Source organism: Acipenser ruthenus, chromosome 8, assembly GCF_902713425.1.
Source record: "Acipenser ruthenus chromosome 8, fAciRut3.2 maternal haplotype, whole genome shotgun sequence".
NCBI lineage: Eukaryota > Metazoa > Chordata > Actinopteri > Acipenseriformes > Acipenseridae > Acipenser > Acipenser ruthenus.
Genome location: NC_081196.1, coordinates 46,116,986 through 46,133,283, shown reverse-complemented (window position 1 = coordinate 46,133,283; position 16,298 = coordinate 46,116,986). Strand labels below are relative to the sequence as shown.

General features: G+C 38.9%; 1 protein-coding gene across 2 annotated transcripts in view; it reads left to right on the top strand.

Moving 5' to 3' along the window:
* LOC117406987 (uncharacterized) overlaps positions 1-10,494 on the top strand; it is a 28,614-nt gene extending 18,120 nt beyond the window's left edge. For both annotated transcript variants that reach the window (XM_059029104.1, XM_059029103.1), the window contains exons 10-12: positions 4,946-4,984; positions 5,802-6,584; positions 8,938-10,494. In XM_059029104.1, the coding sequence (XP_058885087.1) occupies positions 4,946-4,984; positions 5,802-6,584; positions 8,938-8,963 (848 nt within the window). In that variant the 3' untranslated portion in view covers positions 8,964-10,494. The remainder of the gene's footprint in view (positions 1-4,945; positions 4,985-5,801; positions 6,585-8,937) is intronic.
* The last annotated feature ends 5,804 nt before the right edge of the window (positions 10,495-16,298 follow it).

Sequence of the window (16,298 nt, the reverse complement as noted above, 5' to 3'; positions counted from 1 at the left end):
AGTCACATCAGCAAATATTATTCAATGTTAATATTTAAAATATCTTTTTTTTTCTTCACTTAAATCACAGTGGTGAGAATGCTCTTAAAGAGGATATCAGTTGCTCCTGATTTGCTGCTGTAGCTCTTTCTTTCTCTGACTATTCCTGGATTGTCCAGCGCTAACCAAATCACATCACCTCCCAGGACAGACTGATCAAAATCACCCAACATTGGGGAGATGGCACGATGCAATGCAAGCTTTTTCAAGTGTGCACATCGTATAGCAAATGTGTTACATTTATCAACATTGGGCCCGTTGTGTGTGAGTCGATGTGGGAGGGTAGTGTTGCGGTCAAGGCTGTTGGCGGTGATAGCAGAGACAGGAGACGGAAATAGCGTTTTGTTCTGATCATTTTATTGTTTGGAAAACAGAAATAAATATTTAAACAAACAATTCCAAAATAAATCAGCACCCAAGTTAAAACTATCCTAGTGCAGGAAAGAGAACACAACCTGCAGCTGTCAACCCTTTCCTTAAAGTAACTCACCCCCCAGAACAAAGGAACTAGCTCCCCAAAATAAAATGAAGTCAAAAAGAAATAATGCAAACATATACAGCTTCATACCATGCTGCTGTTTTATTTGTACTGTTAACAAAATGTGAATGTCATTTCCTGTCTTTAATAAATAATATCTTGTCATAATTATTGTAGCCTATACTACAAAATTAACAACGTAAAGGACTACTTGTATCTGAACAAAGAACCACCATTACTAAAGTTGTGGCAGGGATCCAGAAAAAGCGCCTGTATTAAATTTAAATTTAAATACTAAAATAAGATGTTGGCTTTTGTAATAAGTGTCAGAGCTGCACCTCCTACAGAAAACAGCACCAGAGCGAGTTTCCGGTCCGCTCACTACACCCCTGTACCACGTTGTGCAGGCAGCATGACAGGCTTACTGCCGTCATACATTTTCACTCTAAACATTTCTGACAAACAAAAACTGTTTGACAGCGCAGTCGGGTTGGTACAGGTGTTGGGGGCTTGGCGGGGGGCCCACACCGTTTCCTGACGGCTGAGGCAGCTTGTTGGAGCAGAGATGGCTGGGCACTGGCATTGCAAGTGGCCTGGCTGATCAGTTTCAACACAGACGTGTGCAGGGGGTCTTTTGTTGGGAGCCAGGCAAGGAGGGGCCTCAGTCTCCCCCTCATAGGGCTGGGCAAGGCGCACTTGGGTTCGGGGTCCCACGGTCTCCTCGGCCTCCAGCCATGCAGCTGTGCTAGTGTTGTGAGCTGCATGGCAAAGGCCTCCCAGCTGCCCATCCCGTCTAATCCCAGTATCTTCACGTCAAGGCAAGGCCTCTTCAGTTAAGCTGCTGTACTGCTTTCTCTAATTCAGTCCAACTGCCATCTCTGTCTGCTCCTGCTTCACTTTCTGAGGCATACGCTTCATGATCCCTCTTCTGACACCAATGTAGCATCACGTAAAAATATAAGCAGGCTCACACACAGACAGTTTTCTGACCTTGAATCCACAGTTTATTAACCCTTTGCAGTCCATTTATTAAGTGCATGTCAGGCACGTCAGGTCCAATTAATTTTCACACGCGCAGTTAATTTTAGACGCGCTGTTTAAAAGTATTTTTTTTCCACAGTCAAACGGGTTTAAAAGGCCCTGCTTATCAACAAAGCACTCACTAGGCATCTGCAGCCCGCCCCACCCTTTAGTTCACTATAGCTTTCACCTATGTAAATAAATAATAATAATAATAGTCGTACATACCGATCAATCATCTCCTGATCACTCGTTTTATCACCAAACTCCTCAATAATGCGATCCAAGTCATTATTTTATTACTATAACATCTCAAAAAAGCTCTGCAAATGTCTGTGTTCTCTGTGCACTGATGCACTGATCAGCCAGCTTGTTTACTTATGACCACCCCGTTATCTGTTACCAGGGCCATGTATGACTATTCATGAGATACGCCTTCTTTTTTTTTTTTTTTTCGACTTGTCTTGGCTCCTGTCGCTCCCACTCGGCTATTGAATGGTTTTCTCTGCTTTTTCCGGAGAAAAAATGACTAGAAACCCGTTTTTTGCGTTTCTAAAATGATGTCGGACAGGGTCCGACAATGGACCTGATAGGAATAATTGCAATGTTGGACCAGGTCCGACAATGGACCGCAAAGGGTTAACACAGACCAAAATTAAGAACCACTTGTCAGCCATGGTCCATGCCAAAATAATAATATAAACCAATTATATGTATCTATAGTTACCCTGTTACTCTATTCACTCTCTCGTCTCTGCTCCAACTACTACTCTCCCGTGCCCTACGTGCGCCCACCCCCCCCTTTTATGCTCCCGCCCCCCAGCCAGTGTCCACCAACCCCTGGCATTCCACAGTCCCGGCTAATGTCCCGGGGCTGGATGCATGTACAGGATTTGTGGACCCGGACAAACGGACATCTGCGCACCCCCCCAGCTAGTGGCATTGAAGTAGTGGTTAGGGCTCTGGACTCTTGACCGGAGGGTTGTGGGTTCAATCCCCAGTGGGGGACACTGCTGTTGTACCCTTGAGCAAGGTACTTTACCTAGATTGCTCCAGTAAAAACCCAACTGTAAAAATGGGTAATTGTATGTAAAATAATGTGATATCTGTATAATGTGAAATAATGTATAATGTGATATCTTGTAACAATTGTAAGTCGCCCTGGATAAGGGCGTCTGCTAAGAAATAAATAATAATAATGGAACCGCAGAATAAGAGAAATTACATAAACACATAACAAACAAACGGTACAGACAAGAAGTCCTGCTGCAGAGCAAGTCCCAGGGTCGTTACAGTAAATACAGTGCATTTGTCCTCTACAAAGCTCTCAAAAGTATTTAATACACGAGGCAGTCATACAAAAATATATATACAGTACTGTGCAAAAGTTTTAGGCAGGTGTGAAAAAATGCTGTAAAGTAAGAATGCTTTCAAAAATAGACATATTAATAGATTATATTTATCAATTAACTAAATGCAAAGTGAGTGAACAGAAGAAAAATCTAAATCAAATCCATATTTGGTGTGACCACCCTTTGCCTTCAAAACAGCATCAATTCTTCTAGGTACACTTGCACAAAGTCAGGGATTTTGTAGGCATATAGTCAGGTGTATGATTAAACAATTATACCAAACAGGTGCTAATGATCATCAATTCAATATGTAGGTTGAAACACAATCATTAACTGAAATAGAAACAGCTGTGTAGGAGGAATAAAACTGGATGAGGAACAGCCAAACTCAGCTAACAAGGTGAGGTTGCTGAAGACAGTTTACTGTCAAAAGTCATACACCATGACAAGACTGAGCACAGCAACAAGACACAAGGTAGTTATACTGCATCAGCAAGGTCTCTCCCAGGCAGAAATTTCAAGGCAGACAGGGTTTCCAGATGTGCTGTCCAAGCTCTTTTGAAGAAGCACAAAGAAACGGGCAATGTTGAGGACCGTAGACGCAGTGGTCGGCCAAGGAAACTTACTGCAGCAGATGAAAGACACATCATGCTTACTTCCCTTTGCAATCGGAAGATGTCCAGCAGTGCCATCAGCTCAGAATTGGCAGAAAACAGTGGGACCCTGGTACACCCATCTACTGTCTGGAGAAGTCTGGTCAGAAGTGGCCTTCATGGAAGACTTGCGGCCAAAAAGCCATACCTCCGACGTGGAAACAAGGCCAAGTGACTCAACTATGCACGAAAACACAGGAACTGGGGTGCAGAAAAATGGCAGCAGGTGCTCTGGACTGATGAGTCAAAATTTGAAATATTTGGCTGTAGCAGAAGGCAGTTTGTTCGCCGAAGGGCTGGAGAGCGGTACACAAATGAGTGTCTGCAGGCAACAGTGAAGCATGGTGGAGGTTCCTTGCAAGTTTGGGGCTGCATTTCTGCAAAGTTGGGGAGTTGGGGATTTGGTCAGAATTAATGGTCTCCTCAATGCTGAGAAGTACAGGCAGATACTTATCCATCATGCAATACCATCAGGGAGGCATCTGATTGGCCCCAAATTTATTCTGCAGCATGACAATGACCCCAAACATACAGCGAAAGTCATTAAGAACTATCTTCAGCGTAAAGAAGAACAAGGAGTCCTGGAAGTGATGGTATGGCCCCCACAGAGCCCTGATCTCAACATCATCGAGTCTGTCTGGGATTACATGAAGAGAGAGAAGCAACTGAGGCTGCCTAAATCCACAGAAGAACTGTGGTTAGTTCTCCAAGATGTTTGGGCCAACCTACCTGCCGAGTTCCTTCAAAAACTGTGTGCAAGTGTACCTAGAAGAATTGATGCTGTTTTGAAGGCAAAGGGTGGTCACACCAAATATTGATTTGATGTAGATTTTTCTTCTGTTCACTCACTTTGCATTTTGTTAATTGATAAATATAAACTATTAACATGTCTATTTTTGAAAGCATTCTTACTTTACAGCATTTTTCACACCTGCCTAAAACTTTTGCACAGTACTGTGTGTGTGTATATATATATATATATATATATATATATATATATATATATATATATATATATATATATATAATTTAACTGAGCATTCAGATCTTTAAGCTTGTCAAAATGCCATATTGAGGTCCTGTGTTTCTGCTGTATGGAGACAGTACACTATACTGTGGTCTGAAACAATTTTTCCTAAACCTGTGTAGTTGTGTAATGTTGTTCTCAGCACCTTAGTCTTCTGTTTTTAGGGGACAGTATGGCATTCTGTTTCAGCTTTTAAACCCCATGAAAAGGACAATGCTTTCTTTATTCCAGTTTTTATTTATGAATATGCAACTTCGAATAAGCTTGAGTTTCTTTTCTATTATCTAAGTATTTTAATAATATGAGCACCCTTCCCTTGAGAGTACTGCGTTCAGTTTTACAGCCACCATTACTAACTTAATTTTTTTCTTTTCAGATGTCACCCCGTCACCGGACTCTCCCCCACAGACAACAGGTAAGCGTTTACATTTTTATTTTTCAGATCTTATTTAGCTGTCTCGTTAACATAGATGTGCAAGGTATTTACCAGGTCATAAGCCACAGTATACACGTAGCATTTACCGGATACATCATTGTTGATTTGTTAAACACACTCAGCCCATAGTAAATCAGCCTTTGAAGGCTTACAATTATGTTTTGATATTACGTTTCTGAGGGATTAACATCCTCAAAGAGGTGCAACTAATGAGAAGCTCCAGCCATAACTCTGTAAATGGGGTCTAAAAAAAGAAAACCAACAGCAACTCAAGATGCACAAGCAGATACAAGTATAGATATGTAATGCCTTACATTAGAGAAGAACCCCTATGGATCTGTGTATGTGTCATGTTGAAACAAATGGTCACCATGTGGAACATTGTAAAGAATAATACTTATGTCTACAACACATGTAACCCAAAACATTTTGATATCTCTTTTAAACATTAACTTACTTTATTGCAGTACAAAAAGGGTATAGCCCAAACTTAAACTGTTAGGCCCATTGTGTTTGTCAAAAGAATGTAGAAAATGTTATTGTTCATTTATTTAAACCATTGTCAAACAAGATAAACTAACACCTTGATTACACAATATATTTTCTTTAAAAATATTAATACTGATAAAGTGTTGATAATGAATAAACCAGCTAAATCAACTCTAGAGTAATCTCATACTGTAAAGCTGACCGATAGGCAGCAGATTAGGGCACAGGGGTGGTGGTCGGGGCTGTGGTCTTGTCTCGTTGACTCAGTCTTTGAAACCAGTAGCTTCTCTTTCATCACTGTATATAGGGATGGCAACAACTCCCCTTCTGGCTCCTCCCCGCCTAGATCTGGTAAATTCTCCTCCCACCCTGGAGACTGCAACGACTCCTCCCACCCTGGAGACTGCAAAGACTCCTCCCCCCCTGGAGACGGCAAACACTCCTCTGCCCCCTGGAGATGACAAAGACTCCTCCCACCCCGGAGACAGCAAAGACTTCTCCCACCCTGGAAATGGCAAAGACTCCTCTACCCCTGGAGACGGCAAAGACTTCTCCCACCCTGGAGACGACAAAGACTCCTCCCACCCCGGAGACAGCAAAGACTTCTCCCACCCTGGAGATGGCAAAGACTCCTCTCCCCCTGGAGACGGCAAAGACTCCTCTCCCCTTGAAGACGGCAAAGACTCCTCCCCCCCCGAAGATGGCAAAGACTCCTCCCCCCCCAGAAATGTCAAAGATGCTTCTCCCCCCGGAGACATCAAAGGCTTCTCTCTCCCTGCAGAAGGCAAAGGTTCCTCCCCCCTTGGAGACGGCAAAGGCCCCTCCCCCCCTAGAGACGACAAAGGCCCCTCCCCCCCTGGAGACGGTAAAGACTCCTCCCCCCCTAGAGACGACAAAGACTCCTCCCCCCCGGAGATGGCAAAGACTCCTCCCCTACAGACGTCAAAGACTCCTCCCCCCCTTGGAGGCGGCAAAGGCCCCTCCCCCCCTGGAGACGACAAAGGCCTCTCCCCCCCTGGAGACGGTAAAGACTCCTCCCCCCTGCAGAAGGCAAAGGCTCTTCCCCCTCTGGAGCCGACAAGGCAAGCAGGTATGCCTCCATGTCATCACCAGTCATTTTCTGTAACGTCTCTAAATGAATGACTTGGCTGGGTTTATATAGCCCAGTCAATTGATCAGTGGCTTACAGCTGTTTCCTATTGTTTGGAAACGCATGGCCATCTTGGCTTTGGACCATTCCACATTGTATCAGAGCCAAGATGGCTGCAGGCCTCCCAAACACTCAAGGGTCCTGAAAAGCGCAATTTCCATTCAGGTATGTACACACCTTCACAATATATAAAATGCATCTAAATGTAAAGTGTTACAGTGATAGCATCAGTGTTCTATAAAGGAAGGTACAGTATTATGTTTACTAATTCTTCTGCTTACTGTGGGAGGGTAGTGGGCAGAGCTTAGGGAAGGACCGGTAATGACAGCACACAGGAGCCGGAAGTGACGTTCAGTCCTGGAGCCCAGTACCAGCAGTGGTATCTGGGCAGGATTTTATTTAAACACACAACACAATTATATAATCCTGTATTGCAGAAAACAAACAAAAAAACTACTTGGAATACCAGCAATGGTAAACAACAACAAAGAAAGCGCTGGGTTTCTCTGTGCTGCTGTAGTAGGTTTCCTCTCACTGCCCCTTGGCTCCCGTACGAGGAATAACCTGGGAAACTGGGTTAGGACAGGTATTTTAAGCCCCTTTCACGCAGGCATGATCTGCCCGGGTCAGAACCTACTCGGACAGGACCTGTTGTCATGTGGGTCGGGTACATGATTTCACACTGCTTTTGATAAAGCATGGTTGATCTGGGTAACAGACGCAAGTTCACAATACGTGTATCAGTGCCCCCGAAGCAACTTGTTACTGACGCTTCCATCCAAGCTTCTCTGGATTGAACAGTCGGCCCAAATGTTTCTTCATCCCTGCTGCAATCTGGCTCAAGGTGTGTCTCAAGCAACAACAATATGGCTAAACAGAATAAACAGAAATGTTCCTTGTGGAAGTGAAACTTTCGCACAGCGTGGGTTAACCCGGGTATGACCCAGGTATGTGGTTTCATAACTACACTGGATTGTGACCTGGTTAGCCAGGACCTGGGTCCGGACCCGGGTAGGAGTGCTAGTGTGAAAGGGGCTTTACTTGCCCCTGAGTGAAAGTAATAAGGAGGCTGTGTGGTCCGGTGTGTGGTCCACTGACTCATTGTGTGACCCTGAGCAAGTCACTTAACCTCTTTGTGCTCCGTCTATATAGTTCACACACCCTAGTATCTGTAAGTCGCCTTGGATAAAGGCATCTGCTAAATAAACAAATAATAATAATATTAACGTGTTTTGAGCAGGAAATTTATTTGATATTCTTGTTATCGCAAAGCATATTTACAATAGTCTATTGCGAAGAAGAGGCCTGAAAAATAGGCCTTTACAATATGGGTAATTGCAAAAAAAACGTAAAAGTAATAAACTAAATAATAAAAAATATAGCCTATAGATTGAAGAAGCTTTCCCCTTAATGCCTGTCAGTGACGTCACACAAAAACCCCAACAAACAAGCAGTCAGTGAAATCCAGTCCTCCCCTATCCAATGCTATGTGTTAACAAACTGTACTGCAAAGTGTGGTGGCCCAGTAAGTCAAAGAAATGAAGTGCGTTTTTTATCGTGTTTGCCCGATCACGGGCCCAGAAGGACACTTCAGTATGAACTTGTTAACACGATCACGGTCCTTATAGGGTTAAAGACATTCTATTTTACTATCAGTACATTTTCAAACAAAATAATAAAAAGAAAGCATAAATAAAAATAACAGACAGGGAAATGTTCCCTTGTTGTACTGGAAAGAGCGATCTTTAGCAGAAATGTAAACGATCTTTCATTGAAGACATTTTAAAGTAATCGTGCAGCTCTGTGCAATGTGTTTAATCGGTAACTGGAAGCAAACTAAACCAGCTGCCAGGGTCCTCAATGGGACAGGTAGTGTGTCAGTAAAGTAAACGTTTGGTGTGTTTTTTGTTAAATACAAAAAATATACATTTATATTTACACTATTCTTTGAGAAATTAAAACAATTTGGTTCACAAAAGTATTCTATTAATCTCCCAATACAGTTCCATTACCTTTTAGTTTTAACTCCTGACTGTCAATAATACAGATCTTTATCAAATATTCATGTTTACAAACCAATTCCCTTACATTTATCCTATAGGGATGTTTTGTTTTTGTTCACAAAAACTCACCGTTCTATGTTTTTTAAAATATATATATATATTATTCTGTTATGTTTTATGAAATAGGTCCTAAATTGTTTATTTTGAATAGTTTATATTGTGATACTGTGATTTGTATTTTAACCCTTTAAATGTATAATGATTATTGCAATTAAACATATTTCTTTCAGAACCTGATTCAGATGAGGACCAATGAAAAAGATGGAAATTGAATAGAAGTGGATTTAAGTTAACTTAACCACTATGTGAACCAAACTGAACCTGTAAGGTACACTGTGAAAGTATGCATAATTCATATTTTTTTGTTAGAGATTATATTCTTATGAATGATTTGGCAATTTGTGTTTGTATTCAAAATTATTTGTAATTTTTTAAGGCATTTATTATCTAAACAGCTTTACAGGAGAATTAACAATAAGACTTGGAACTCTGATCAAACAGTAATATGGCAGAATATTTAAGATTGTGCTACGTACATATTTTTTTTCATTCAGTTGCTACAGTATATAAGTAAACATGGACCCTCCCTTACGTATGTTAAAGAATCATAATCTGTCAGTACTGGTGGTTAAACAGGGATGCACATGGCTTTGTGATGGCTCTTCTGTAGCATGGAAAGCTCTTCTGTAGCATGGAAAGCTTTTTGATCCTCCTGCCCTGGCTCAGGCTCAGAGTCCAGCTGGATGTCTGTCTCCAGGATATACAGTATTGTGAATTAGGGACAGCTAAGAAAGTCAAGCAGCCCTCTTTACTAGTGAAAAATAAATCTTAGGGAACTTGCACAACAGTCAGCTTCTAGTTTTACAAAGTTACATCTAAATCACGAGTAACACAGCCAGATTTCATAGATATAGTGAATTAATTGAAAAGGTGCTCACCAAGGTTTTAAAGTCAAGATTCTTATTTTCTAATTATCGCTTTCTGTTATTTCTGTTTGGGCTGTAGTTGAAAAAGCTGTATATTCTGAATCAAAGTAAATATTTTGTTTTTTTTAAAAAGCCACAAAAAAATAACCATCTTTACCAGAAGAAAAGATTAATGAGAGCTGACTGTATGTATAGTTTATTTATTTATTTTCTGTTTTGTTTTTTATTCCATAATTAACATTTTAATCAGCATTTATTAGTTTGGATATGTGGCCTGTTAAATAAAATAAGCAGCATATTTTATGTTCAGGGCCGTGAGTGTAAGCCAGCCTGAGCCACGTGGAAATTCTATAACATAGCGAGTAAGAAAATGACCACTAGAGGTGTGCACCACTGATGTCTTCCCCATTGAAACAGTGAGTTTGTTTAAAACTCTTTCTGATCTGTGAAGTAGACAGTCAGGCTATGTTACTGTTTGATCAGGTGTGGAGCGGATTGCATTTGCTGCCATCTATTTAGTTTTTATGCAAGTACATTTTTATACAATAAAATGAGATAAGATTAACCTTGTGAAGTCATTCTCATAAATGTGTACCATCTCATCATGTCTTTTAAGTATCATTGCTATCTGGGTACAGTGTGATGACATTTAAACATTAACAAAAAGTCTTACTGAGTGTGCTTAATGCTTTGAGAGATCCATTGTTTTAAATGAAAATGCATTGTATACTAATAATGTTATCTAATCACTTGTATCACTAAGGTAACAGTTATATAGTACATATCTAACCTTGTATACATTACTTCTGTCCTTGGGTTCTTTTAAAACAAATTAATAATAATAAAAAAGACTTTACCTCATTGTGTGTGTTGGTGTTAAAGGAAGGACTAAATCGTATAACTTGATAAAAAGAACCAGACTTGGTTTTGGTTTCCAACAGAGACAGCCTCTGAGATATGTATACAATGCCTTCAGTCTGCTTCACTTCTGACCATATCCAATTCAAGCCTATTCATGTATTGTACAGATTATGCAACATGGGTACAATCCAATAGCTTTCTTCCTCTTATATCTTTATGGAATAAGAATCTTGTAGTTGCATTTGCACTCCACTGAAAAATTAGACTTGAAGTTTAAACATGCACTGTGATCCGTATAGGAAAGAACATACATATAAGAAGTATCGTTTCTGCGTACTATAGTTTTTGTCAATGCAAGAAAAACAGTAATGTAAAGCTAGTTAATCAGGGACTTCACTTTGTACAAGTCTGGATGTAAAGTTAGTGTTAAGGCTGCCAGACACCAGCCGTGATGCTTCACCCTGCTGGACCACGTACATTGAAGCTATTCTCTGATTGGTCAATTCCCTAGTTGACGCATTCAATTCTATTTATTTCGTGTTGCTCCCGCATCGCCTGTCATGTGAAAGATACTTATTAAAAGTATAGGCTCTATTCATTTTGTCACATCGCGTCTGGCGGGTAGCAGCCTTTAATCAGGGACTTTGCTTTGTACAAGTCTGGATCGTCAACTAAAGATTTCAAGTGAACTTAAAATATATGATTTACTTGTAAATAAAATTTACAGTCATCCCTTAGAAACAGTCTTATTGGAACAAATTAGGAAGATAAGTAGTAGGTAGAATAAAAAAAAAAGAATATGAATACCATATTTCTTCGAATTTAAGACACACTTTTTAAACCTAATTTTGCGTCTTTATTTGATGTTTTATTTACTCCTCAAATTGAGCTGGGAAATTTGGGCTGCATCTTAAATTCAATGTTGTCTTAAATTCAAAGGTACACTTCTTTTCAATCATGTTTAATGTGTTTTAAATTATGCTCTGTATACTGCATGTGCTTCCATCCAAACCTGCATGCTGTACTGTGTTGTATTATTATTATTAATTGTAATAAAAATGCATTTCAGAGCATCTGTTGATCTGCATTTGATCATTAAACAAAACATATACAGTGTAATTGGACACGATGTTTGTCATGATTTAACTAAAGAACTTTTGCTTTAATCTCTTAGTTTTTCTTTACTGAGGGGATCTCTGCAAAATGCTCAATGCCGTAATTGCACCAGAAATAGCATTTGAGAGGATAAACCCCTGAATTATTATTATTATTATTATTTTTTTTTTTTTTTTTTTTTTTTTTTTTTTTTTTTTTTTTTTTCTAGAGAAAGATATTAATTTATGACCACAAAAGCTTCCCCAGTTCCTCGTTCTTCAAAAAATGCTTATTCATCAGATTATTTTGTGTTTCATTTTGCAATGTGTTGCAGTTAAGCTCATCTGGGTGTGCAAACAAAGTTTCCAGCAGTGATGTCTTTTACAGCAAGTAGAACATTTATAACAAATAGTGTAAAATGGAATATACGCTACAATTTATGAAGGCACTGTCCTGTCAAGTCTAATCAGTTCATTGTATAAATGGTATCATCATCATAAAGTACAAATATATGTTGTCTGTGTAAATGGTATTGTGAGTTTATATATATATATATATATATATATATATATATATATATATACACACACATTACTGGACACTTTTGAAAAAGTCCCTGTCCCTGTTTTACAAGGACATCCTAGGAGACAACCTGGTAAATATCCCTCAGTATTGCATGGGATAGGTGATTTAAATGTCTAAAGACATTTTTAGTGGGGCATATCAAATATTCAGAGAGGTTCACTCTCCCCACACCCATAAAAATACTTGAGAACACTGGCACTTCAAGAAGGCTGTGACTGGGAGAAATGATGCAGGATTTATTAACAGTGGAGAATGCAAGCTGTACAAAATTCAGATAAAAATATACTTAGGGAACCTTTACTATGTTCTAGTTGTTGGAAATGAAACAACCATTCAACCATTCAACAACAACCATGGGCAGCAGTGTGGAGTAGTGGTTAGGGCTCTGGACTCTTGACTGGAGGGTTGTGGGTTCAATTCTAGGTGGGGGACACTGCTGCTGTACCCTTGAGCAAGGTATTTTACCTAGATTGCTCCAGTAAAAAAACTCGACTATATAAATGGGTAATTGTATGTAAAAATAATGTGATATCTGTATAATGTCATATCTTGTAACAATTGTAAGTTGCCCTGGATAAGGGTGTCTGCTAAGAAATAAATAAAAATAATAATTCTTTAAAGCCCTATAATTGTTTTGAGAACCAATATGAAGCAGCTTGAAGAGTAGTATATTGCACTGTATGTGCCTCCAGCACATTATACACACGTTCTTTAAACAGTAGCAGATATCATTCTTCACCTACAGTAAAACAAATTGCAGTTGTACTGTATTGAGCCTTGCTTTGGGGGACAATAGAACAGACGTTCATTTTGGGCTCACTGATTTTGACAAAGAAGCTGGACAATGCTTAAAAACAAGACAGGAATGAAAAGGCTGACTCTTTCCTGCTATAGATTGCTGGGTTGAAGCCACTGCTTTTCCTTCCAAGTGATGATTTATAGAATATATGTAGTTCACAGGATTATAACAATTAAACACATGTACAATCACAATTAACAGAGAAGAACCTGTAACAAAATCAGCTTGCCATTTAGTTCCCATGTGGGGAGAGAGTTTGTGGTATTTATCTGTTAACTGTGTCCTTCTAGTCTGGCTAACCTTACGCTTACATTTTAATGATTTGCTTTGCTGTGACACTTTCTACAGTGCTCTGTGAGCTTGCAGAGACTGTTAAAACGATTTCAATATTGCTTCACCCTTTCCAGGAAGTGTAACTGCAACAACACCCAAAATGACATCATGTTTCTTCCCCAGACTCAGTTACACTGTACACACACACAGAGGGAAAGCCGGAAATGCATATATCCCAACCACTGTGCCATGTACTAGACATGTGCAAACACGGAAACAACGGCAGTGTTCTTTTGAAATGTTCTGCATTCTTATCACAATGCCATGCTTTCCTTGTGTCCACTTGACAGTCTTAGCATTCTGAGCAATATAGCTTGCACCAGCTAAACTTCCTTTAGAGGATTTTTTTTTTTTTTCTTCAAATAGAAATTTCTTAAAGGGGATTTCCATTACTCATGAAACTTACTCTATTCAGAATTTTTATTTATTTTTTGTTTCTACTGCATTTTTGGTAACCTACACAAACAACCTGTGAATATTTTAAAATAGACGGATCCTCATATACAATCTCCATGATCTAAATCGCACCAGTTTGTTCCTTTGTTAGAAATAATAATAATACACCTGTGGTAGGTATCCTTTCTTACGATTTATTTTTATCAACTTTGTTAAGCTTGGTTTAATGAATAAACATTTCAAAACAGTACTACAAGTAGTCATATGTGGGGTCAGTAATAGTTTATTTATTTCTAATGGCAGGTGAGTATTTCAGTAACAAAGAAAGGTAAAACAGCATTAGTGTATAATTGGTAGGTCTTATAAACAGAAGTTTACTTGAGTGTTTTCTGCCAAGCGACTATTTCTGTTTTGGTGACTGAAACTGACATACATTCTCCTTTTCTCAGGATCACCTTTCTTAAAAAGAACTCCACTCAGAGCATTTAGAAGTGTCTCTTTTCAGCTTGTTTCAAATCGACTTGCTTATGTGAACTCTGGTCTACCTGATGTTTTTGTAATCCTCACAGGCTGAAGGTCATATATCTTCAAGGCACTACTGCTTGGAAATAGTTTTGCTTTCAGTTCTCAAGCTGGGTGAGCGTTTTAAAGCACAAGAATGTGTGATAAAAACAAAATGATACTTTTGACAATGAGTAAACATGATGTGTGCCTCATCAAGGGAGGATACATTCTGTAAAACTGGATGCAATTTATTTAAGACATACAATTAAATATTTTAAGAATGGCATTTTCAGAATGTATTATTAATTCCCAGTGTTCATATGAGCTTATAAGAAATATGTAAAGTTAAAATGGACCAAATGCATCTTTTAGTCTTTTGTCCTTCCTTTACCATGGGATACATCCATCCATACATACATACATACAGTTATGCCAAAAGTTTAGACTCACCCTATAGAATTAACACATGTTGCTTCATAAAGGCAAATTAACCCTGCTGAATAATGTTAGCATATTGAATTACATGCCACTTTACAGTTTTCCATATACTTAACAAAAAACTGACCACAAAAATAAAAAATGACATTTCTAAATCTAACATTATTATTTCTTAGCAGACGCCCTTATCCAGGGCGACTAACAATTGTTACAAGATATCACATTATACATTATACAGATAACACATTATTTTTACATACAATTACCCATTTATACAGTTGGGTTTTTACTGGAGCAATCTAGGTAAAGTACCTTGCTCAAGGGTACAACAGCAGTGTCCCCCACTGGGCAAGAGTCCAGAGCCCTAACCACTACTCCACACTGCTGCCCAACATGAAATACATACTACTATTATTACTTCCGGGAGACTTTTGCAATATAATTGTGTATTTAATTACATCATGTGAAATAAAAGTAAGTAGTTTGTTTTTATTTTTATTATTTTATTTTATTACACACACACACACACACACACACACACACACACACACACACACACACACACACACACACACACACACACACACACACACACACACACACACACACACACACACACTATATATGTCATGGAGCTTGATGGCCATGAAATGTTGTGTTAAATTATTTAACTACCTTTTTTATGCACCAAAAAAAATCCTAGTTTACAGTGGAGCCATATAAAAATAAATAAAAATATGTAAGGCAAAAACGAAATTAACAATGTGGCTTTCGAAGGGTGGGGAAACAGGATGAGTTGCCCCTAATGAGTTTAGCTTCCTGAAAGCTGTTGTTTGTACACCATAGTTAATCACTCCAGAAATCTGTTTAAAAATACTTGAATCTTCAGACACAGTTGAGCTGAAGTCTATTCTCTTTAATGCAACTGATACAACTACTGTACAATATATCAGCCTTTTATATTGTTAGGCTAGCACAGCTATTGTTGCATTTCAAATGTTCATGGTAATGCAGCATACTGTTTCAAGTACGGCTCCTCTGCTACAAACTACAACAACAGTTTTACCTCCATATCATATAAATTACAATATAGGAGAACACTAGTGTGACATGAATAATCTCCAATGTATTGCAATGTGGGAGTGGTAGCATGCCATAAATGTGGATTAGTTTCAGTGTTTCAACACTGGTGTGCAGACATCAATGTTCATGGTACAAAGCCCAGACTCCAGGTCTCCAGTTCTGATTGCAATTGAGAGTTGCTGGATTGAGTGGAAGAAGGTGGAGAATTAAGAATTGACAAGTCCCATGCAGCATATTGATATTATGATCATACTGGGCCATATTTTCAAAGCATTGTAACGCCTGTCCTGTCAGAAAGTTTTATTTTATTTTTGCAACTCAAATGCTAAAGGAAGCAAGAATGTTAAAGTCTAAAATGACTGCAGCTGGTTAGTAGGCATTGGTAAGTCATGTGAGTTCCCTGGGATTCAGTGTGAAACAGGAGACCTCCTCAGCCACTAACAAAACTAGTTTGTGGTTTGAGCCAGCATACTTCCTCATGAAAGACATCTGTCATAAAAAAATAAAACAATGTTTTACAACAGCACACACCTTATGTATTTGTTGAGATTTTAAACTTCAATAAAACTGG